The sequence below is a fragment of the Mustela erminea genome, chromosome 8 (assembly GCF_009829155.1).
Source record: "Mustela erminea isolate mMusErm1 chromosome 8, mMusErm1.Pri, whole genome shotgun sequence".
Taxonomy (NCBI): domain Eukaryota; kingdom Metazoa; phylum Chordata; class Mammalia; order Carnivora; family Mustelidae; genus Mustela; species Mustela erminea.
The window spans coordinates 45,525,384-45,548,959 of NC_045621.1; the positions used below are offsets into that span (position 1 = coordinate 45,525,384).

At 50.9% G+C, this 23,576-nt stretch overlaps 3 protein-coding genes across 3 annotated transcripts in view; all 3 read right to left on the reverse strand.

Annotated features, from left to right (window-relative positions):
* The window catches only part of NDUFA10 (NADH:ubiquinone oxidoreductase subunit A10), a 50,988-nt gene extending 46,649 nt beyond the window's left edge, over positions 1-4,339 (reverse strand). Inside the window, exons 1-3 of the mRNA XM_032355379.1 lie at positions 4,177-4,339; positions 1,057-1,225; positions 204-419 (exon numbers count right to left, since the gene is read on the reverse strand). Of these exons, the coding sequence (XP_032211270.1) occupies positions 204-419; positions 1,057-1,225; positions 4,177-4,251 (460 nt within the window). The 5' untranslated portion in view covers positions 4,252-4,339. The remainder of the gene's footprint in view (positions 1-203; positions 420-1,056; positions 1,226-4,176) is intronic.
* A 9,801-nt stretch (positions 4,340-14,140) lies between these two features.
* On the reverse strand, positions 14,141-15,076 carry LOC116597305 (olfactory receptor 6B2). Its single transcript, XM_032354826.1, has one exon. It carries the CDS (start codon positions 15,074-15,076, stop codon positions 14,141-14,143), a length of 936 nt encoding a protein of 311 aa, XP_032210717.1.
* Positions 15,077-22,098: 7,022 nt separating this feature from the next.
* On the reverse strand, positions 22,099-23,037 carry LOC116597304 (olfactory receptor 6B2-like). The gene has a single exon (XM_032354824.1). The coding sequence runs from the start codon at positions 23,035-23,037 to the stop codon at positions 22,099-22,101; it is 939 nt and encodes a 312-aa protein (XP_032210715.1).
* Positions 23,038-23,576: the final 539 nt, after the last annotated feature.

Genomic DNA, 23,576 nt, shown 5'->3' on the forward strand with positions numbered 1-23,576 from the left:
AGGAATGAAGTAACAGAAAGCAAACTTTACTCTAAAGCAGGAATGACATGAATCGTGGGGGAATTTATAATCTTATTAAGAAGACACAACTTGCCTCACCCAACACCCTCAAAGAAAAGCTCTACTTAGTGGCGATGGAACATGGCAGGACTCCAGAAGGGAGCTAGGGCACAGCACATGGCCGCCGGCCTCGGGGAGCCCACCTGTGCTCAGCAGGTGCTCCAGAGCATCGGCGTACTGTAGCAGGCGGCTGGCGTACAGCCAGGACTGCAGGCGGTAGCTGTTGCCGTCGTTACTCTTCGGGTCATCATAGAACTTCTCTATGCTGCAGCTGCCACTGAGCTCTATGTCCAGGGCCCTCCCATCTCCCGTGGTGCTGTCTGCATAATGCACCCCCGCTTCTGGGAAGTGCTTTAAGCCTGAGAAGAAGAAACAAGACATGAGTGCCTCACCTGCTCTCCATGGGTAGCCGGGTCTCACAGAAACCAAGCCCCACCCAGACACATAGCAGAGGCTGGTCGCTTAGAACCTGGGCAAAGTTACCCTCACACCTGTGTTTGCACAGGACGCTGAAGATGATGTGTCCAGAACAGCTGCAGGAAGAGGTCCCCCGGAGACCCTCCCCGCCCCCGTGGGAGATCCTCCTGAAAAGGAGGGTGGCCCAGCACTGTGGGAGCCCCACATGTATGAGTGAGCACCAGCCAGTCGTACTCGACGGGAACAGGGTTCAGAGCCTGGCTCTGCACCAACCAGCCTCAGCAGCAGCTTCTTATCCTCTGGGAGTGACAGCAGTAATCACTGCCCTACTCAGAGGACTGCTCCAAAGCTCAAGTAAGAGCAAATTATCAAGAAAGAATTCCAAGTCAAATTGACAACCAGTATGGGTTTTTAATTTTTCATTAAACTTAATACATTAAAACAGCTTTTAATGCATTTTAAAAACGTGAAACACCTGCCCAGGGCCCAATTCTGTCTAGTCAATGTTAAAGTAAAATCAAACTCAGACAAGCAGCCGTGCAGCTGGGAGGAAGGCACTCCAGAGACAGAAGTCCATACCTAATTTCTCTGCTATTTCTTTTGCGAGCTTGCTTTTTCCAGAACATATATTGCCATCTACAGTTATCACTTTGCTGTGTTCTGTGAATCTTTTGGTTGTTCTTTCACCAAGTATGTAGGCCAAAGGGCCATACCGTAGTTTGCACTGTACACTTGTATGAATTCCTCCCTGAAAAACACAACAGCATCTGGTTACTGTGGGAAACAGCAGCTATTAGGTAAAAACGCCAAGAAGACCCTTGGTGATAAAAATGCCAACATCTACATTTTAATTACCTATTTACTTGTTTAATTACCGGTCTCCCTACTCCAGCCCAGTGTAATTTCATAAGGATGGGGGGACTGTCTGTTTTGTTCACGGCTAAATCCTCAGGGCCTAGAACAGTACCTGGAACAGAATATGCATACCACATTTGATAGAAGTAGGATGGATGGATGGATGCATGGATGGATGGAAGGAAGAAAGGCAGGGAGGAAGGACAGGGAAAATAGAGAGGAAAGGACTGGAGCCTTTTTCTAGGCCAGACTTCTGTCCTGAGCTCTGGACCAGGTTACCTGTCTTTAAACAGCTCCATCTAGTGGTCCTGAAAATACCTGAAAGTTAACAGGCTTAAAACTGAAATTTAACATACATACCCTAACACCTCAATCTGCTCTCCCTCCCAAGCTCCCTATCTACAATCTACCAAGCAAATCCAAGCACACATGGGAATCACGTTGGATACCCTCAACCTTCCTCCAACCCTATCATCACTCACAAAATCCTACTGATAACTCTGAAATCTCTCTGGAACCAACTGTCTCCTCCTTATCCCCACTGCAATGCTTTTGCAGACATGTTCACGCCTCTTGTCTATGGTTCAAGACCTGCCTCATGTCCTATCTCCAATAAATCCAGTCTATTCTCTACTCAAAGGCCAAATGATCTACCCCCACCAACACACACACAAAACACACACATCAAGGAAGAAACACAATCAAAAGGCAAGCAGCACAATCCTTAGTATACATAAAGGTTGTATGGACCAGCGAGGACTATTGAAAGAATAAGGAAAAACAGGAGTGCACAGCTTATTTTCAAAGTATTAAAAATAGCCAAAAACCATTTACTCACCTATTTAATCATTCAACAAGTACTTATTAAGAGCCTACACAATGCAAAGCATGTTTTCTAGACAACGTAGATATGGAAATGAGCCAAAGGATTAAACGGGACAACAAAACAAAAATTAATAACAGTTGAGCTCTGAACAATGCAGGCACTGCGGTGTTGACCTCCCCGCCCCCCTGCACTTGAAAATTCACATACAACTTTTGACTCCCCCAAAACTTTACTAATACCCTACTGTTGACAGGAAGCCTTACTGATAACACAGTCAGTTAACACATATTTTGTATATGTATTATACACTGTTTTCTTAAAATAAAGTAAGCTAGAGAAAACATTCAGAAAATCATAAAGAGAAAATACATTTACAACACTGTACCTATCCAAAAAAAAATCAGCAAAGAAGTGGACCCATGTGTTCAAATTTGTGTTGCTCAGGCATCCACCATACACAGCATATTAAATAATCACTGTGGAGGGCAGCACGGTGTATAGGACCAGCCACAGGCTATACTGGGAGGCCAAGGAGCCTTTGAAGGAAGAGTGACATTTGAACCAAGACTAGAAAGTGCCAAGGGAACTGGTCAAGAGGACATCTGAAAGAGGGTCTTTCAGGCAGAGGAAACAGTAAGCACAAAAGTCCAAGGACAAGAGCACTGCAAGATCAGCAAGTCCAGTGAAACTTATGCCAAGTGGACGAGGGAACAGCACATGAGGGGCATACAGGGGTGTTAATCTTATCATGCCCTGCATCCTAGAAATTAAGCACTCTCTCCTCCAGGCTACCTATGAGCCATGTGCAAACTGCTTCCCTGTGTGGCCACAGCTTGATCATAGCACAGATGAGGCACAAAATGGGTGCACAGTAATGTGTGATCAAGCCATCGGCCATTTACTGACTGAAAATCTTTAGAAAGTGCTTTTTTATAGAGTTATGGTACAATTCTCTACAATTTCCCATCCTTGGTCCCGTTTACTGCTCTCTAAAATCACACAGAACAGTAGATCTTTCACGACACATCTCCAATTCCTTTTATTATTTAAGTAACAAGGTGTATTCCCTTTCCATCTTCTTCCTTTTTCTTTGGACTTACTGAAGTTCATCTACATCCCCTGCAGAGGGTACCAGGAACAAACTGTTACAAGGGGGTCTGTCCAGTACTCACATTGCAGCAGAGTAGCACCACCTTAATTCTGGGTCCCTCACTTCCACTGACACAACTCCCACGACACTGAATATTAAAAAGGTGACCACTTGTCTATTTCTTCTCTTTGGTGGCCTGAGTCATCTTCTGAAAACACATATATAGCTTTTTAGCAAGACTATTACACTGTTCTATTCACAATCCTTTGATGAGAATCTTTAGCACGCAGATCAAGCAAGTCCCTTTATGATCAATCTGACACGGATGCAGTGGGAGGCATTAGCAAGGAAAGAAGCGATTCTACAACCGCGGTTATAAAATAAAGTTTCCTTAGGTTTCCGGCCTCAGTTCTTTTGCTTCTTGTGTTCCCTCTGCCTTGATGTCACCCTGCCGGTGGTCTACCTTGGGAAGTCCCCTAAGCCTTTCCGATCTAACCGAAACGCCTTCTCTTCGGGTTTTGCTCCAGGTCACATCCCCGCGGGGCCTAGCAAGGGCCGAAACGTAAGTGGGCTTGACAGCGCCACTAGGATCGTCCGTGGATAAACACCACCCAGGCTCCCCCGGCTCACCCACACCTGCTCGTGCGTCCGGCGCGTAACTGCACCGAGGCACCCGCAAGTTGACCTCCCACACCAAGGCAGCCGGGACACCGATTCACCACCGTCCCCAGCGTCCTGACTGGAGAAGCTCCCGGCCCCTATGAGCTCTGCCGCGACTCAGGACCAAAAACGCTGGGGGCACGGGGAGCTCCCCGGAGTGACCCCGGGAGCCGCTGCCCAGAGGCCCGGGTAGAGGAAGGGTGGGCGCCGGGAGGGCAGGCCAGCACCACCCGCCGCCCGCCCGCCTGCTCCCCGCTCGCCGCCTCACCACGCGGTGGGCGGCCGCTGCCAGGCCCCGAGCCGACGCAGACGCGGGGACCACTCTCAGCAACCTCAAGGCCATCGCTCCTCTGTCGGAACCGGCTCAAGGACCTGAGGGGACGCGGTCGCGACGGGGCCCTCTTCCGCGCCCGGCGCTCCGCTGTGACGTCACGGACGGGGTGCCCGTACGGCGCCTGTCGGGAGCTTCCGGGCAGTGCGCGCAGGCGCTGAGAGCAGCTGGTCTGCGGTCGGGGCCGCTGGCCCTTTGGTCTGGCTCTCGCTCTGCCCGGGCCTTTCAGGATTCGGCCGCCCGACCTGGGCCTGGGGCCGTGACAGAGGCGCTGGGGAGCTGTGGGGGCCACGAGGTCGTGCGGGGCGCGGACTCGACACCGCCCGCGGGCGGGCAGCTACTGCACCCGGGACATCCCCTGGGTGGGCAGGTGCAGACCTGAAGATCAGCGAGACGTCTCCGTAGCCCGATGCCAGCCCGAGCCCGGAGAGCAGCTCCGGACTGGGAGGGGCAGGGAGAGGAGCAGCCGCGACGGTGGACACTGCCTCTCCGTCCCAGGGCGCTAGGCAGGGGTCCCCGTCCTCCCGGACGCGTGACGACGGGCCCCAGGCCTGGTAGGGCGTTAACACCTCGGAGGCGTCCGGACGCACACGCGCTGTGGGTTCTCCGTCACTGCAATCCTCCAGGACTTTAACGCGGGATTTTTTTTTTCCCTACTAGTCTGCCGTTGGGAAGGGTTTTAGCATCTCACCAAGTTGGGCTCACGGTTCTTAACTCCCGAAGTTTTCTGTCGTTTAACTTCATTTGGTTCTCAGCTTTTTGGAATGACTGTGGAATTGTACGGTGGGGTGGGAATGCGGTTCTGGAAAGAAGGTCTTTGAGCGGATATTTCTCTCATTAGAAAATTCCTGCCGGTCCGCAATGCAGAGTCCTAGTCCGCGGAGCCAGAGCGACGTAGAAGATCTGGTATGGGTCCTGAACTGCGAGGGAAATGGTCCTCACTGAAAGAAACACTGTTCTAAACTCTTCGTTCCTGGAGAGCGGGTGCTCTGTTCACGTCCTGCCCCACCGTGTCCCCAATCAAAGCTCCTGCCACGTTGCAGGTGCACCTCCAATAAGCAGGTGTGACCAGGGAGCCCTAAGTCCTCTAGCCCCCGTGGGATCACCACCTACCTAAGGCCTCCCTCCACATCCCGTGTCTCTGGGGTCAGAATTCAGGGAAGGGCTCCCTGTCCTCTTACCTTGCTTTGTTATCTGTCCCATTCACATACTGCCTCTGGCGCTCCTGTTTTCTTTCCCAGCTGTACCCCGGATGAAGACCCATCCTTTATGTTCTTACCCAATACTTAAGTCCTTGTGTGAGCAACAGGTCCTGAAGACAGAGTGAGACAGGGATGGAGGCCACAGTCACAATCCCTGCCAGGTGAGGCACAGTCAGGCCTCTCAGGCCCTCTCCACCATCTGTTTTGGGAGCTGCCTCACTGTTCCAGAACTGTGCTCCTCTCCCCCCTGGTACCTCCTCCAGGGATGGATCCTGAGACAGAACAACAGGGGACAGAGTCCATGAGGCCCAGCTCTGAACACTAACATTCATGATGAATATTGAAGTAAGGGATGTTCTGTATAATGCTTCAACTACTTTTTGTAAGCCAACATTTATTTAAAGACATGAATCTTGTAACTAGAGTAAGTTAAGCTCTTCGTACACAGAAATAGAGAATATGTTTCAACTGTTCCTCCTTGTGAGACCATTCATAAGCACTCTGTTAGGGGACCTCCATAGCCAGCTCCAACCAATACTGTCCTTCCCTGTCCAGAAACACTGGAGAAGGAAGTTGTGAGCTTGGGAAATTCACGTCCAAATGAACTTCGTTTATAAATATCCTGCAAGTTACACTTCTGTCCAGCTGCAGTTTGAATGATTGTATAATCACTATAATGGTGAAACCAAATGAGAGAAAATTCAGTATCGGTTCATAAGAAAAAGTTGATGTTTCTGGATTGATAGGAGATACTTGCTCAATCCTGAGATCACATGACTTGTGAGACTTTACTAATAAAATTCATGTTTATGTTGTGTACACCTGTAGAGCACTAGCCCCCAAATCCTAACCTGTCAAGTCTCCATCTGAGATACTGTGTAACCCCTGACAGTCAGCACCGACCCACCATGTAAGGCATATGACAGAAACCTCACTGGACCCAGGCAGTTCTGTGCAAGGTACCTGTGCATCAGCTACAGGTGCAGCCTGATCTAGGTCTTGAGCCATATTCTCCCCATGTCATCTCCGACTTTTGCTTCCCTGAGAACTTGGGTCCCCCACAAAACCCCGTGCATAGATGTTTATGGCAGCTGTATTATAATAGGGAGACACTGGAGTCAGGCAGGATGTCCTTCAGAGGGGAGTGGCGAGCAGACTGACAGGTGCACACCATGGAGTGTGGGCAACACTGAAGGGGAAAAGAAGAACAAACAGGACCCGCCCTACATGGAGAATGACTTCTGAGATGGTGTGACTCCATTTACACAACACCTTGAAATGCCATTTTGGAGACAGAGGACACTAGTTGCTGCAGGGGTTAGCAATGGGGGTAGGTTTGCAGTCAGTGGGAGGAAGGTGGTGTGTATAAAAGACCAGCTCAAGGAATCCACGTAGTGGTGGGTGGGGCAGTGTCTTGAGTGTGGTGGTAGACCCAAAACCTGCACAGATGAAAGTGTTCTCTAAAACAGCGCACACACCGAGGCCGACACAAAGAAGTATGGGAAATGCGAGAAGCCTGAACAAAGTGGGTGGACAGAATCAGCATCCACATCCTTGCGTAACCTTAGTTACGCAAGTGTGATCATTGGGAGAAATGGGGCAAACTTCACAAAGGATCTCTCTTATTTCTTACAACTGCATGTGAATATGCAATTATCTCAGGAAAATCTTTGATTAAAGACGGTGGTATTTACATGGGGCTTCTCTCTTCTGTCCCATCATCATCTGTGAGTCTCTCACCAATACCCCAGATTGACGACTTAGCTATAGAGTGAGTAGTCTCAGCGTCAATAGGCTAATTCCCCCCACTTTATTCTTCAAAATTGGTTTAGCTGTTCCACGTCTTTTGCCTCTTCGTGTAAATTTTAGGATCATCTTCTCTGCATGTATGGAAACTCTTGCTGCGATTTTGGCAGTAATTGTGTTAAACCTGCATATCAGTTTGGGGAGCATGAGCCCCTTTGCTGTGCTAACTCCTCCCACCCATGCACAGCAGACCCCCCCCCCATTTCTTTGCTCCCTAACTCCTGCCACCAGCACCGCACATTTTCCAGCATGGAGGTTCTCAGTTTTGTTAGATCTACACCTAAGTACTTAAAAACCATTTAGCCCTTTCAAATGGTCATGTCATCTGTAGAAAAGAGCGGCTTTATTTCCTTCTTTCCAGCCCAGATGCCCTTCACTTCTTTTCCTGTCTGGAACTTCCAGTTCCGTGATGGACGGTGGTGGCAAGAGCTGACCTCCTTGCCTTCTTAGGGACAAACACTCAGGTTTCAGCGAAGTGTGATGCTAACTGCAGGAAATTTGTAAATGTGCTTTAGGAAGTTGGAGAAGCTCCCTCAGTTCTTTGCTTCCTGAGAACTATTACCATGAATGACATTAGACTCTGTTAAGCAATATCCCCACATCTATTGATAGAAGCATGTGACTTTCCTGTTAATATGGTGGATCTCAGTGACTGGTTTTTTGAACACTGAACCAGCCTTGTATCCCTGGAATAATCCCCCATGGTCATACTGTCATGATTTTTGTATATTGCTGAGTCCTATTTGCAAATATTAAAGAATTTTTCATGTATATTCATGAGAGAGATGAGTTGTAGTTTTCACTTTGGACCATCTTTAAGGTCACGCTATCAGAATAACACTGAATTAATAACATTACCTGGGAAGTACTCCTCTTTAACTTTCTCCAACCACTTCCTGTTGGTGGACTCCAGACTACCCCCTTTGCCAGTGATTCTGGGCTCAGCCTGTGACACTGGGGGAACTGTCCATCCACACACAGGAAGAAAGAGTCCCTGGGCTGGGACTCCTGCACCCAGCACAGCTGTCCTTCAGGTGTAAAGAGGGAAACAAAGACATTCTGAGGAGAAGGAACATTGAGGGATGTTTCCAGCAGAAACCACCCCTTATGCGTAGTTACAGGAGTTTCCAAAGCAGAGAAGATGTAGCGAGAGGACCCTGAGGAATTCTGAATGAAGGGAGAACTGTGTTGGGGGCGTGAACAGAATAGACCTTCCTTCGTGAGCTGCTCAGAACACATCGGATGGCTGAAGCATGTCTAATGTATGTGGAGGAGGCGGAGCAATCACATTGAGAAAGCAGGGAGGGTCCAAGGATGTCAACGAAGGTTGACTATTAGCCCGAAGTGGCGAAGCAGCGAAGACCGGTTGTGATTGAGCAACCGTGAAGGAGACCATGCCATACAGAATGGCACTGCCCAAATACCACCTCCTATGCAAGTTGAATTATTATTATGACTCTATAACTAAATCAAGATGGATCTCTAAAAAATGTAAAGGTTTCCAATCAGAAGGTAAGAGGAAAGAAGCAGAGGAAAGAAATACAAAGGAAAACAGATGTAAGCCCTAACAACTATTTGATAACCTGAATTACCCAAATTGAATTTGTTATTTTAAGATTTGTCCACCCCCCTCAAAAAAGAAACTTCCAGCCCAGATGATTTCACTGGGGAATTTTGCCAAACACTTAAAGATTTAACTCTATACAGTCTCCTCTGTAAAATAGAAGAAGAGGGAATGTCCCCAAGCCCATTTTATGGTTCCCAGACAGACAAAGATAGCATCAAAAAAATGGAAAGGACATTATAGACCAATTTATCTCGTGAACTTTGGCACAAAAATTCTCCACAAAACATTAACAGATTGAAACCAGCAATGAATAGAAAATGAAGACCACCCTACTGCCAAATGGAATCTGTTTAAAGGTTTCAAGTCTGACTTGATATTCAAGAGTCAGTCACTGCAATCCACCTTAACAGGTAAAGAAGAAGAATCAGTGATCAGAACACCTGAAGTAGAAAAAAACATTTGACAAACCACAACGCTCATTCACTTAAAAACAAAACAAAACGAAACAAAACAAACCCTGACAAGCAGGGAATAGAGGGGTAGCTGCTTCAACTTGTTGAGGACGCCTGCAAAGAGCCCACGGCTGATGTCACACTGCACAGTGAAAGTGTGATGCTTCCCTTCTAACCCTTATACGAGAGGAGACAGCAAAGATAACCACTGTCCATGCTCTCATTCAACAGAGCCTTGGAATCCTGAACAGTACAGTAAGGCAGGAATAAAAACCATATGAAAGGAAGAAATCAGACTGCCTTTATTCAGAGAATACATGACTGACTATGCAGAAAATCCAAAGCAATATACCCAGAAAAGCCCCTAGAACTAATAAACGAGGTCTGTGGGCTTGCAGGTTACAAGGTCAACACACAAAAATCTGCATTTCTGTATACTACCAACAAGAAGAGGAGGCTGAAATTTAAAAATGCAATACTACTTATGATTGCTCCAAAAAAAAGGTAATAGTTAGGTATGATCCAGCAAAGCATGTATGGGGTTTGTATGCTGGAGACCACAGACCACTGGGGAAAGAAGTCAGATGAAATCATCAGTCAGCGGAGAGACCTGCTGTGTCCCTGCATTGGAGGAGTTGGCAGAACAATAATGCCATTCTCAAAATGATCTGTAGGTTTAATGCAGTTCCTGTCAAAACTCCATCAAGATTCTTTGTACACATGAACAGGCTTATTATAAAATTTATAAGGAAACGCACAGACCCTAGAATGGCCACAATTATTTTGAAAAAGAAGAATAAATTTGGGGAACCAGTCATTCTTGCAATGTTAAGAATTTATCAGGTAGCTACCTTTCTCAAGTCTGCACAGTCCTGGTGGGATGGACAGACACATAGACCATGGAACAGAATAGAGGACCAGAAACAAACTAACGAAAACATCCTCCACTGATGTTTTACAAAGGTCCAAACGTGATTCAGTAAAGGAAGGACAGCTTCTTGTACACTGGTATCACAGAAACTGGACATCCAAGGCCACACACATACACAAATTAACCTTGATGTGACCTTCATACCACATGCAAAAACTAACTCAAAATAGATCATGGACCTAAATGTAAATGTAAAACTATACAGCTTTCAGAAAACCGCTTCTAGCACCTGTGATAAGGGAAAGAATTCTTGGGGACTTGACATCAAGAGCATGATACAAAGAATGGGAAACTCAGCAAAAATTAAATGTTTGTTCCGTCAGGGAGGGACCTTACACAAATGGAAAGGCAGACATCAGATGGGAAGAAAAGGTGTGCAATTTGACAAAGGGCTCGCATCTAGAATTTTGGAAAGAACTCTCAAAACTAAACGTTCATTAAAAATCCACTTAGAGGGGCACCTGGGTGGCTCAGTGGGTTAGGCCGCTGCCTTCGGCTCGGGTCATGATCTCAGGGTCCTGGGATCGAGTCCCGCATCGGGCTCTCTGCTCAGCGGGGAGCCTGCTTCCCTTCCTCTCTCTCTGCCTGCCTCTATGCCTACTTGTGATCTCTCTCTGTCAAATAAATAGATAAAATCTTTAAAAAAAAATCCACTTAGAAAACAGGAGGCACGGCTGAATGGCTCAGGCAGCTCAGCGCCCAACTCTTGGTTTTGGCTCAGGTCGTGGTCTCAGGGTCTTGTGATCAAGCCCTACATTGGGCTTCCCACTAGCTTGGAGTCTGCTTGAGATTCTCTCTCTCCTTCTGCCCCTCCCCTCTCTCTTGCGCTCGCTCTCCCTTTCTCTCTCTCTCTCAAATAAATAAATCTTAAAGAAAACAGGATAGAGATGTGAACGGACTTCGCTGCAGGGATGGGCAGGCAGCCAGTGAGCACAGGAAGGAGGCTCAACATCATTGTTAGAGGGATGCAGATTAAATTGCAACAAGATGCCACTGCACACTTTCCAGAAAGGCTGAGGGAGATGTGGTGATGACACCGATGGGGCAAGATGCAGGAACCATTCACTCACTCACTGCTGGCAGGAGCAGAGAACAGCACAGCCTCTCTGCCCAAGGGTTGGTGGTTCCCTTTAGCATTGAAAGTGAGCTGTAACACAACAGCGATGCCGGTGAGCACCTGGTCTCCTGGGCGCTTACCCAGAGACACGAAAACTTAGCTTCATGGAGAAACCTGGAGTGAGTGTTGCCTGCACGGTCATGCCTCACAGCTGGCAGCTGGGAGCACTCCCACCCCGCCTGTCCTTCAGCAGGTGAACAGCTCAGCCCTGGGGCAGAACTTGTGGTGGCAACAAAGAAACAGATTGTTGACACACCACAGCTGGATGGACCCCAAGAGGATGCCTTTGAATGGAAAGAACCAATATCAAAAGATTGCGGTCAAGTGTGAGCCCTGAGGGGATGGAACATTCCACATGCCCTGAAGGTGCTAGTTCCCAAAGCTACGCAGGTGGTAAACTACAGAGCCACACGTGTGTCCACACACATGCGCGCACGCGTGCACACACACACACACACACACACACACATGACTGCATGTATAATGGGTGGGATGATGGGAATCTGTTGTGTGGAGTGTCTTGAAGTCAGTTGTCTGGTCCTGATGCCAAGCTCATCGTGTAGGATGGTGTCATGGGGGAAGGCTGGGCAAAGCACACAGAGAGCCTCCCTCCATATTTTTCTACAATGTCCTGTAAATCTAATTATTCCAAAAAAGAAAGTTTAAAGCTTTTGTTCTATGGACCAGCAACAAAGGAACAGAGGTATTTTTTTTTTAATTTAAGAAATAAAAATGTAAACAGAAAAGTTACCATTTGTGTTAGTTTAAAAACAAAAAACAAAAAACACCCCAAACTCAAGTGTATGCCGAAAAATGTGAAAGATAATAAGCTGGAAATCATGAAACAGAATTGAGAAGTTGAGGGAGCTGTGAACAATTATAGGCATGTGTCTCTTGCTCTTATATTAAGAGTCTCAAAATTATAAAGATGACAGTTCTTTCCAGAATGATCTATAGGTTCATTACAATCCCAATTTTTAAAAAATCCAGCAAATTTTTCTTGTGTTGAAATTAACAAGCTGATTCTCACATTTATATCCCCCAACACCCATTTGGGAAGGGCTAAGAATAACCAAGGCAATCTTGAAAAACAAGAACAAGGATGGAGAATTTAATACCAGATGTCAGTATATAAAAAAGCCATAGTAACTACAACAGCACAGCACTGGGGCGGGAGCTGACACACAGACAAATGGAATGGGATGCAGAGTCTGAAAAGAGGAGGATGGGTGGATAGATAGAAATTTGGTTTACAGAAAGGGCGACGCTGCAGCAGGGAAGACCTGTCATATCAAGACACGATGGGCGCAGGTCAATTTGCTATCCACACAGAAAAGGATAAACTTTAACCTGTACCACATACCTCTAAAAAAAAAAGTCAGTTTCAGATGGATTATAAATCTAAACATGAAAGATAAAACAATAAAGCTTCTAGAATTAAATAGAATGTCTTTATGGCTTGGAATAGACAAGCCCTTCTTTTTTTTTTTAAGATTTTATTTATTTATTTGACAGAGAGAGAGATCCCAAGTAGGCAGAGAGAGAGGGGGATGCAGGCTCCCCACTGAGCAGAGAGCCTGATGTGGTACTCAATCCCAGGACCCTGAGATCATGACTCAAGCTGAAGGCAGAGGCTTAACCCCTGAGCCATTGAGGTGGTGCTCCTAGATAAGCCCTCCTTTTAAATGGAAAATAAACCAAATATAATGGGAGAAAGTGGACAGACTAGATGTCAGCATCAAGCAGTGCTCCTCATTGAAAGACACCCTTCCGGGAGAGAAAAGGCACGCCCAGGAACTAGGATATTTTTGCAGTAAATGCAACACAGAGGCATGCAAAAATACCCACCTGGGGGCACCTGGGTGGCTCAGTGGGCTAAGCCTCTGCATTCCACTCAGGTCATGTTCTCAGGGTCCTGGGATTGAGCCCCGCATCAGGCTCTCTGCTCAGCAGGGAGCCTGCTTCCCCCTCTCCCTCTGCCTGCCTCTCTGCCTACTTGTGCTGTCTGTCAAATAAATAAATAAAACTTTTTTTTAAAAAATGCCCATTAAAAAAATATTAAAAAGAAACAGCAACTAGATCTGAGACTAGGGGACGTGGTGGTGATGGGCGCTTGAGAAGGCAAACACCCATGACAGCAGACCCTAACTTCACTGGGGCACTTAGCATTTGTCCCTGGGGGGACTACAAGGACACCAAATGGTGGGGCAGCTCTGGGCTGCTGGGACCCTCACACACTGCTCGTGGGGGAGAAAAACCGGTGTACCTGCCCTGGAAAAGAGTTTGGCATTTCCCACTAAAACTGCCCAAACACATACCTCCTACGGCAGCACTTACTGGTGTCGCTTCCGTGAATCTCAGTCCACCCAGGCACACAGCTAGCAGTAGTGAATGTGCGTTAGTGAAAACAAATGAGTCTGAGTGTTTACCGTGACACTAACCGTAGTGATGATAGGCTCCGTCTCTAACACGGTCTGCACAGTCAGTGCATAGCACACTGTGATACATCGACATGGTGCAATATTATACACCATATGCGTGAATCGTTGCTACATGCAGAACCATGAAGGAGTCACTCAAGCATCACACCGAATGAAAGAAACATAAAAGCATCTTCACAACTGCATCCATAAAAACCTCAAAATATACCCAAAGTGACCGCTGCCCTTTGGGAAAACAAAAGCAGATAAAGGCTTATGATTTCTGCGTGGTTCTATAATTTGCCAAGTTTCATTTGTAGATTTACTTTAAAAAAGCGGAAAGTACAATAAAAGATAGCATTTTATTATCCTACCAATCAGATTTCCAAAAGTTTTGGTTGTCCTATTATGAAGACTGACCTAGCCCAAGAACCTTTTTCAAGGCGGCCTTAAATTCTTTGTTCCGAAGACAGTAGATCAGTGGGTTGATGATTGGGGTGAGGACAGTGTAGACAGCAGAAATGAGCTTGTTGGAGCTCCGGGAATCAATGGCCTGGGGCCGGACATACATGAAGATCATGGCCGTGTAGAAGATGGTGACCACGGTGAGGTGGGAGGCACAAGTGGAGAAGGCCTTCCAGCGGCCAGTGGCAGAAGGGATGCGCAGGACAGCCACAGAGATGTGCCCGTAGGAGAGCACGGTGGCCACGAGGGGAAACACCAGGATGATGAAGGCCAAGATGAAGTCCACCAGCTCTGCCGTGGAGAAGTCTGTGCAGGCCAGTTTGAGGATGGGAGAAATGTCACAGAAGAAGTGGTTCAGGACGTTGGAGCCACAGAACGTGGCACTGGAGATGAAGTACACCTTGATGGCAGAGATGGAGAAGCCGCTCACAAAGGAGAAGACCACCAGCTGCACGCAGAGCCCCCAGGTCATGATGACCTGGTAGCGCAGGGGGTGGCAGATGGCCACGTAGCGATCGTAGGCCATGGAGGCCAGGAGTACGCACTCAGTGCACACCAAGGAGCTGAAGAAGTACAGCTGGGTCATGCAGCCAATAAACGAGATGTGTTTCTGCTGCAGGAGGAAACCGCCCAGCATCTTGGGGATGATGTCAGAGACGTACCAGATTTCCAGGAAGGACATGGAACCCAGAAAGTAGTACATGGGCCTATGGAGGGAGGAGCTGGTCTGGACAGTGAGGATGATGGCCAAGTTCTCCGCCAGCACGAAGAGGTAGGTGAGCAGGAAGAGGAGGAAGAGCACGTACTGCAGCCAAGGGGCTGTGGGGAAGCCCAGTAGGATGAACGCGCTGACCTTGGTGACATTCTCTCCCCTCATCCTTGTGTGCTAGGAGCCTGCAAAACACTGTCATTCCAGAGTGAGGGGTTGTGGGGATCTCAGGGGAGAAGACCGAGCTCACCTTGGCCCCACAAGCAGTGTCAGCTCTGTGGTTATGTCTTCGAGTAGGAAAACCCGAAGCTGTAACCCAGCCAGAGCCAGGGAGAGGGGTATGCCCAGGGGCAGCTGCGCACGGCTAAAATAAGGACCTGCCTGCCTGGCTCTTTGGGAGGGAGAGCCGGGAGCAAGGGTGGGTTCATTTGTGCTCTCTGGTGTGAGGTCTTGTCTTACAGGCAAACACATGCCTTCCCTGGCCATCGCCGGCATCCATTCCCACCAGCACCTCCATTGTGACGGATCATGATGGAGCCTTATTTTATTTTGTTTTCTTCCTATGTCTCAGAGACGGCCAAGGCTACTATTCGGTCTCTGGACCTCACTCCACGGCTTGGAACGATCTCCATGGAGGGAACCAAGTGCAGTCACGCCCACTTCTCCCCCAGAGGAGTGAGCTGCTGCAAGTGAGGGAGGGGTCCCGGGTCTCTGGATGTGCCCTGACCTCCCTCACCCCATGCCGCACACTCACGTGCACACTCATGCAACACTACACAAAACACTAGCCACATGGGTGCACACACACCTCTATTCACACCCATGTGTGCACACAGGCCATATTCACACATGTGTGTGCATACACTACTAAACACACATGTGCACACACAATACACAACTATGCACACACACCAGTATACACAAACCACTATACACAGTGTGTGCACACATACCACGATGCACTCATGGACATCACTCGCGCTCCTGCTGTTGCCAGCCTGTGGGAGGACACCCACTGGGAGCATGGGGATGGCGTTCATGCAGCAGACAGAGGGCCAGGAGCCCCAAAGCAGGTGCAGGACCAGGACTCAGAGCCCTGAGCCCTGGGTGAGTCTCACATAGGGACCCTCTGGGTGGACACCTGCAGAGCAGGGCCCCTGGAGATTCCCTGAGCCATGACAGATCTGGAAGTTTCCTCCAAGTCAGTGCAGTGGACACTGAGCAGAACAGAAGGAATTCAGCGAGAAGCTGGGGCCACCAGCCAACCAGGGAAGAGTCTCAATGTGGATAGGAGTGGGGAGGTGAATGGAGAAAGCTCAAGGGAAGGAGACCAGACCCACAGGAGGGGCTGTGGTCCTGGGCCCCTGCTAACTTGGGGGACAGTCTCTGATGGGTCATCTAGGTTGCCTGGCAGGTGCAGGGCGTGTCCTGGGCCATCTGCTCAGAGCTGGGGGCGGGGGCACCTGTGCTAAGGTGGTGGGATGAGAAGAAGGCATCGGGGCAGATCCACCGGGAGGCCACAAGAGGGCTAAACAGCTCACAGCGTACAGAACTGCCAGCGCAATGAAGGCCCGAGGAGGCCATAGGACGGGAGAAGGTGGGAGAGCCCTGTGGGGACATTCTGGTTTGCACAGGATGACAGCGTTGACCGGGAACCTGCATGCCCAGCAGAGGCCAGCGGTATGAGCCTGCGGAGAAGCCGCAGAGTCTCTGGGGGACACGGTAACGCCAACACCCCCCAAACCATGGGTATCACCTGGCCTCTGTCTCCAACCACACTGTCTTGCCAGGCTCCAACGAGAGCGACTCCTCATAAGCTCCCGTCCCCTTCTCAATGGCCTCTTTCTCTTTTCTTTGAGGCCCATGTTTGATCACGCACTGGGGTCCGCGTGAGAGATGAGGCTGTTGTGTTGACACTCACGTCTCTGCTGGGGAGGCGAGTAGACGCAGACATGGAGTGACAAGGCAGTAAAGCTGCGGACAGAGTTTAGGACCCGCACCCTGAAATATGGCACCTTGGCCTGAGAGGGAGTTGGAGAAACTGGCAGAAGCAGGAAGGTCACGGCTCTGACCCCACCTCCCCTGCAGCAGGTCACCCCCTTGGGGCGAGGGGCTCCCCCTCCCCCCGGAGCCCCAGCCTCTGAAGACAAAGGATCTGGACACCTTGCTCAGCAGCCCAGGTCCCACACCTGCACTTACTCCCCCTGCGGCTCCACCATCCGCCCTTCACCAAATCTCACAGGAAAATGCTCGCTCAGCAGCCTCAGCACACCTTCCGTTCCTAGGAAAGGGCCCCGAGGTCTACAGTCAGCACAGTGGCAAGCTTCCTCCTATTAACTGGACTGAGGCTTTATTCTTCAGGCCCAGCCAGGGCTGGGAGGGTGGAGGAGGACTAGCCTCCCTGCATCTTTAAGTGGGGGGCCAGGGGGAGCCAGCCCTCTCAGAGCAGGTGCTGCTCACCCTGAGGTCTCAGCATGGTGATGAGGAGGCCCCTGGGAAACCAGGGAACAGTGTTTCTGTCAGAGGGAACAGCAGGTGCAAAAACCAGACGGTGAGCGTGGCCAGTTCACAGACAGGAGGAAGGCCTCTGGGCTGGCAGCAGGTGCTGAGTCTGAGGCTCGGGTTTCTGGCCCAGGACACCCGCTCTTGGTCAGGTAGGAAGAGCAGGAGAGGGCCACACAGGGGCCACATCGTTGGGGATCTCCTAGGAGTATATGGGGTGCTGGCTGGATATCCTGGTGGCTACACAAATCTGAAGTTGAGAGATGAGGGCTGGGCTGACAAAGAAATTTCTGGAAAGGAATTGTTCCAGGGTGCAGCTATGCCCTGGGGGAGACGTGTCTGTCCTCCCACGTCAGCACAGGGCCAGATCTGCCCCCACGGCCAGCACAGCAGACTCAGCCTTAAAGTCCCAGCGAGAGGTTCTGAACTGAGGACCAACATCAGAAGACTTACTGTCTGCTCTAGGATTCCACACCAAACCTACCGTGTCCTTTATAGAAAGAGCAGGGAAGACAGCCGCCAGAAGAGGGCCCCCAGCATGAGGTCCTGAAGGCCGCCTCTCTGCATGCTGGCTGGGCACCCCATGCCTGTTGCCCAGCCAGGCAGCCCCAGGGCCTGCAGCCCAGAAGGAGGGCTCCTGGGCTCCTCGAAGCCAGCAGTCTCCCCAACCCCCAGGGGAGCCTGGCAGAGCTCTGAGACTCTGACCCTCATCCCCGCACAGCGAGGCGCCCGAGAGTTTGTGCTGATCACCCGGAGTCGTAACTGATCACTAGTGAGTTGGCTAATTCACACCAGATCAATCAGTTATATAAAAGACTGTGTTTATTTACAAATTCAGGACCCTTTAAAGCATGCTCTCCCTCTTCTGTACTTTGGACAACGGCTGCATTTTCTTGTTAAATAAACTTTCATCTTGGAATAATTTTAGACATCAAGACAAGTTGTGAAGAGAGCGTGGAGGTCCTGCCGACCTTCCCCCAGTGGCTGTGAGGCCGCGTCTCACACGAGGAGCACACGCTTATCGGACCGCTGAGACTGACTTGGAGCATCCCTGCCTGCTAGACCCCAACCCCCACTTGGATTTCATCTCCTTTTCCCTCGTCTTACTCCTGTTCCAGGCCCGTGATGCTTGGACAATGGCTGCACAGGGTCGGCAAGGCCAGGTGGGGCAGGCGAGGGGATCCTGGGTTCTCTCCTCGTGGGCCCCCTCTCTGCAGTTCTGGTGACAGGCTTTCACCCCGAGGCCTCTCGGGAAGATGGCAAAGAGCACGGGGCCGATTTGCCTGCTCCAAAGGGCTCTCCTACCAGCAGACGGCTGGCAGGGGACCTGAGGTGGCCTGGGGGCAAGGGTCCTCAGCTCTGCACAGTCTGTGTGATGCGGCTATGGGCCGCTGCGTGTGACGTTAGAACGAGGCCCCCACAGGACCTGCAGCCGGGGGCTTGCCACGGTTGCCCTAGGTTTGAGGACCATTTGTGGAGCACCCGCGAGCCACCATGCAGAGGGGTCCTGCTCAGCCCCTGCCCTGGATCAGGTGTGTGGATATCTGTGGCAGGGGGTGGCCTGTGCACACACTTGTGCATGCACACACATGTACACACACACACACAGCCATCATGCTCTAAAAATCACAGCAAAATGAGCCGGGCATCAGCATGGACGGCGTTGGGTCCTACCTGCAGGTTCCAGAAGCCTCACTGTGAATGCCTGCACCTGCGTGCTGGGGAAGGGGTGGCTTCTCCCCTCGCCCAGTGACTCGGAGGCTGGCCACGGTGACCGGCCGTGGCTCGAACACACTCTGGAGAAGCAAGCTGCCTGAGCAGCTGGGGGGAATGGTTGTGGTCTTTTCTGCTGGAGCACAGGGACTCCAGGGTCCAATTACCCCCGCCACGCCGACAATGTTATCTATACCACCAATTAGCTGGGTCCCCGTGCCTCTGGGGCTGTCTGCCCCCCCACACCCCAGGCTGAGGGCCCCTGGGTAAATGTGTGGATGCATGCCCCATGGCCCCTGTTCAGCTGCATCTGCAAATACCTTGGTGGTGATGTCCTGCTTTCCTGACCTGCAGAGCCACTGTTTCTGGGTCAGCCCTGGGTCTCACACTCAGAGAGGCTCCGGCTCATGTGTCTGCACAGAGAGGAGCCTGTGCTCTGCGAGAGGGTGGTGGGAGGGGGAGAGTAGGCTGCCACTGCAGTGGGAGGGGTGGGGGCCAGAGCCAATGGCTGGCCGTGCTGTCCCCGTCCCTGGGTGAGCCCCACCACTGTCACAGAGGCCAGCAGAACACAAGGCAGGTCTCAGCCCCCAGCTCAGAACCTCTGCCCACCCACACACGCCAGGGAAGGACTTGTCAGATGGGGACGCCCTGTGCCTCACTTCTGACCTGCTCATCCTTTCTGCTCTAATCCCACCCAGTCCCCGCTCCTCTGACCATCCTGCCCCATGCCCCCCGCCCTCAGCTGTCCAGGACAGGACTGCCCGCCACCCCCTACCCCCAGCTGCCCAGTTACCTGCACACTGCCTCTGTTTGCAGTGTTCTTTCAGATATGAACCCCAAATTCCTGATCCCTTAACCCAAACACCCCAAATCCCAAATGCTATCACTGTCCTGAGCCCTGGGGAGGCCCCTTGCTCCCCTGGCCCGAGTGTGAGTGCTTGGGCCGTGGACCCCAGTCCTGCTCATGTTGTAGGACTTCCCTGTAATGCGGGGCTTCCGGATGGTCCCCACATCAGTGTGGCCCCATGCAAACGTCCGCTTCTCTCCAGACGAGCTCCCCGTCCTCTGCCCTCCTTCAGAAGCTCTTTTCTCCATTTGGTCACCTGGAATCTGGAAGCCCTCATGGAGCCCCCCAGAAGGTTCTTGAAGAGTCTGCAGACCACACCACGGCACCCAACCATCCAAGCGGTATCACCCCTCCTGGGGAGCTCCAGCGACCTCCACCACAGCTTCCCTGCCTCACCAGCCCCACCATCCCCACCCTTGCGCGTGGTCTATTTGCTGCTTGCCACAGCCCGTGGGCTCATAGCATTGCCCCCACCTGCCCCGTGAGTGTCCCCCCATGAGCCCAGGGCACCAGCTGCCCCAGCTTTTCTGAGCTCTCCGTGCACTGTGCAGCCCCTACCTCTGGCCTTGGTAACCCGGGGCTGCCCAGCATGCCTGGGCCCTGTCCATCCTCCACCTTTAACAGCCCTGCTCCTGTTTCCAGCCCCATGGGGCCCCCTGAAGACCCTCCCTCTGCCCCCACCATGGGCTGCTCACCCTCTTCCCTTTGGCTGTGGAACTCCAGTCACCCCCAGTGTGGCCACACCTGCCTTGCCTCTCTGGGCACTGAGGACTGCCACAGGTGGCGAGTCTCCATCCGATGTCCCTCCAACATGGATCTCAGGCCTGATGCAGGCAGGTGGGCAGCTGGGAACAGACCAGGTTGCTGAACCAACAAAGAAGCAAGCAAGATGGAGAGCAGCGTGGCCACCTGTGAGACGGGCTCCAGGACGCAGGCTCGGCACCCCGTTGTTATGAACATGATGACTTACAGAATTCCTAATAATGACCAGCAGATGACAAAGGACCTATGTGCATCATTACCTTCATGGAGCATCAGGAGGGGTGGCAGCTATAGACTCTTGGGAGGAATAGCAAGGGGGCGCAGGGCTAAAGCACCCCCCACCCCCCGTCAGAGAGAAGTATTCTGTGCCCAAGCAGCCCCCAGGCCCTGGGGTTGTCCGCTGGTCTCCACGGCCCCCTCCATTCTCCATGTGTCCCCAAACCCTGCCCTGTTGTGGGGGTGTCTGCCCTCATGTTTTCTTAATCGCTCCCAGTTGTCCAACAGACTGGCTTTTGAACTCGGGAGACAATCAGAGTCATCTGGAGAGATGTCTAATGTTTTAAGGGTCTGAGCACATGCTGAGCTGAATCCCTAGGTTCTGACCCGGGGGTCCCCAGGTCGGGCCCTGGCATGCCTGCCCCCATAGAACACTCATTCGAAGAGTGCTAGGTCCTAGTCATGACCTTTGGGCAGGGCTCCCTGAAGGAGGAGGCTGGGGTCTTGAGAGAGCTCCAGAATGTTCCCTGCAGACAAGAAGGTCCTTTTTGTACCTCAGGGCATTAACTTGACAAATGTTTGTGGACTGCCCTCCAGGCACTGGGCTGAGCTGCGAGGGTTCCTAGATGCAGTCCCTGCCTGCCTGGGCATCTGAGATTTTTACAGGTCACCCAAGATCATGTCTTATTCTTTGAGCAGCTGATGGGCGAGGGGTAAGTGCTTATGCACTGGTGGCCAGCCCAGGATGTGGCTTGCATGGGGCCACAGGGGGACACTTGGAGACACTTGGGGCTCATTTCACCAGGTAGTTTAAGAGTTAACTCTTTAAAATATTGTAATTATTTAAGAGTTTAATACTTCAGATGACCTAGTGTATTTTGTTCTTTCCTGTAATGTGCAGAGCAATTTTACGGATGAGAAAAAATCACGAGTTCCACTTTGCTCAGATACAAAATGAAGACACTAGGGGCCTAAGTAGACCACCACCTATGATACTGACGTCCTCCATGAGCTGGGAGAAACATAGAGGTGGGAATAATCTTTAAATGATGGAAGGAATTTCTATTATTACAAATTAAATGGCCCCATCAGAGAGGATATGTATTTTCAGATTATGTTCTAGAAGAGTAGAATGCCAAGGCATGCCCTCCTACACTGTAACTTGACCAAAGCCCAGAGCCTTTTTCAAGGCGGCCTTAAATTCTTTGTTCCGAAGACAGTAGATCAGTGGGTTGATGATTGGGGTGAGGACGGTGTACAGAACAGAAATGAGCTTGTTGGAGCTCCGGGAATCAATGGCCTGGGGCCGGACATACATGAAAAGCAAGGCCGTATAGAAGATGGTGACCACGGTGAGGTGGGAGGCACAAGTGGAGAAGGCCTTCCAGCGGCCAGTGGCAGAAGGGATGCGCAGGACAGCCATGGAGATGTGCCCATAGGAGAGCACGGTGGCCACGAGGGGAAACACCAGGATGATGAAGGCCAAGATGAAGTCCACCAGCTCTGCCGTGGAGAAGTCTGTGCAGGCCAGTTTGAGGATGGGAGAAATGTCACAGAAGAAGTGGTTCAGGACGTTGGAGCCACAGAACGTGGCACTGGAGATGAAGTACACCTTGATGGCAGAGATGGAGAAGCCGCTCACAAAGGAGAAGACCACCAGCTGCACGCAGAGCCCCCAGGTCATGATGACCTGGTAGCGCAGGGGATGGCAGATGGCCACGTAGCGATCATAGGCCATGGAGGCCAGGAGCACGCACTCAGTGCACACCAAGGAGCTGAAGAAGTACAGCTGGGTCATGCAGCCAATAAACGAGATGTGTTTCTGCTGCAGGAGGAAACCACCCAGCATCTTGGGGATGATGTCAGAGACGTACCAGATTTCCAGGGAAGACATAATGCCCAGAAAGTAGTACATGGGCCTATGGAGGGAGGAACTGGTCTGGACGGTGAGGATGATGGCCAAGTTCTCCACCAGCACGAAGAGGTAGGTGAGCAGGAAGAGAAGGAAGAGCACGTACTGCAGCCAAGGGGCTGTGGGGAAGCCCAGTAGGATGAACGTGCTGACCTTAGTGACATTCTCTCCCCTCATCCTTGTGTGCTAGGAGCCTGCAAAACACCATCATTCCAGAGTGAGGGGCTGTGGGTCCTTGGGGGAGAATGCCAAGCTCACCCTGCAGGAGAGTTTTGACCCAGAGATTGGACGCTTGACTCCATGAGCAGCAGAGGGAGCAGAAACTGTCTCAAGTGAAGCTTTTCCCATCAGGAGTTTCCTAGTGTCTGTGGCAGGTCATGCTAAGAACGGGGGCTCTGGGAATGCCTGCCACATCCTCCCCAACATATCCCATGATGATCCTATTTTCCTACAGGCTGGAGGTCTCCTAAGATTCTAAAGACAATTAGTTCTGCAGCCAGCCTTGCTTGGGCCTTTTGGTGGTCATCTGTCAAGCTCTTTCTAAATCAGTGGATACTGACTTTTCTGCCTGGTTTCAGAGTTGATTTTGTAAGAGGAAGGGATAGCAGCGGGGCTCATGGGGGTGGGATATGGTGTCCTAGTTTAGCCAGACCCTGGACCCAGACACACTCACAACGCTGGGGTTTTGGGGAGCAGTAGCAATCTCCCAGGCCAAC

What these genes read in the sequence shown, in the direction of transcription:
- LOC116597304 (XM_032354824.1), bottom strand. Translation starts at nt 23,037, where the DNA reads ATGAGGGGAGAGAATGTCACTAAGGTCAGCACGTTCATCCTACTGGGC.
- LOC116597305 (XM_032354826.1), bottom strand. Translation starts at nt 15,076, where the DNA reads ATGAGGGGAGAGAATGTCACCAAGGTCAGCGCGTTCATCCTACTGGGC.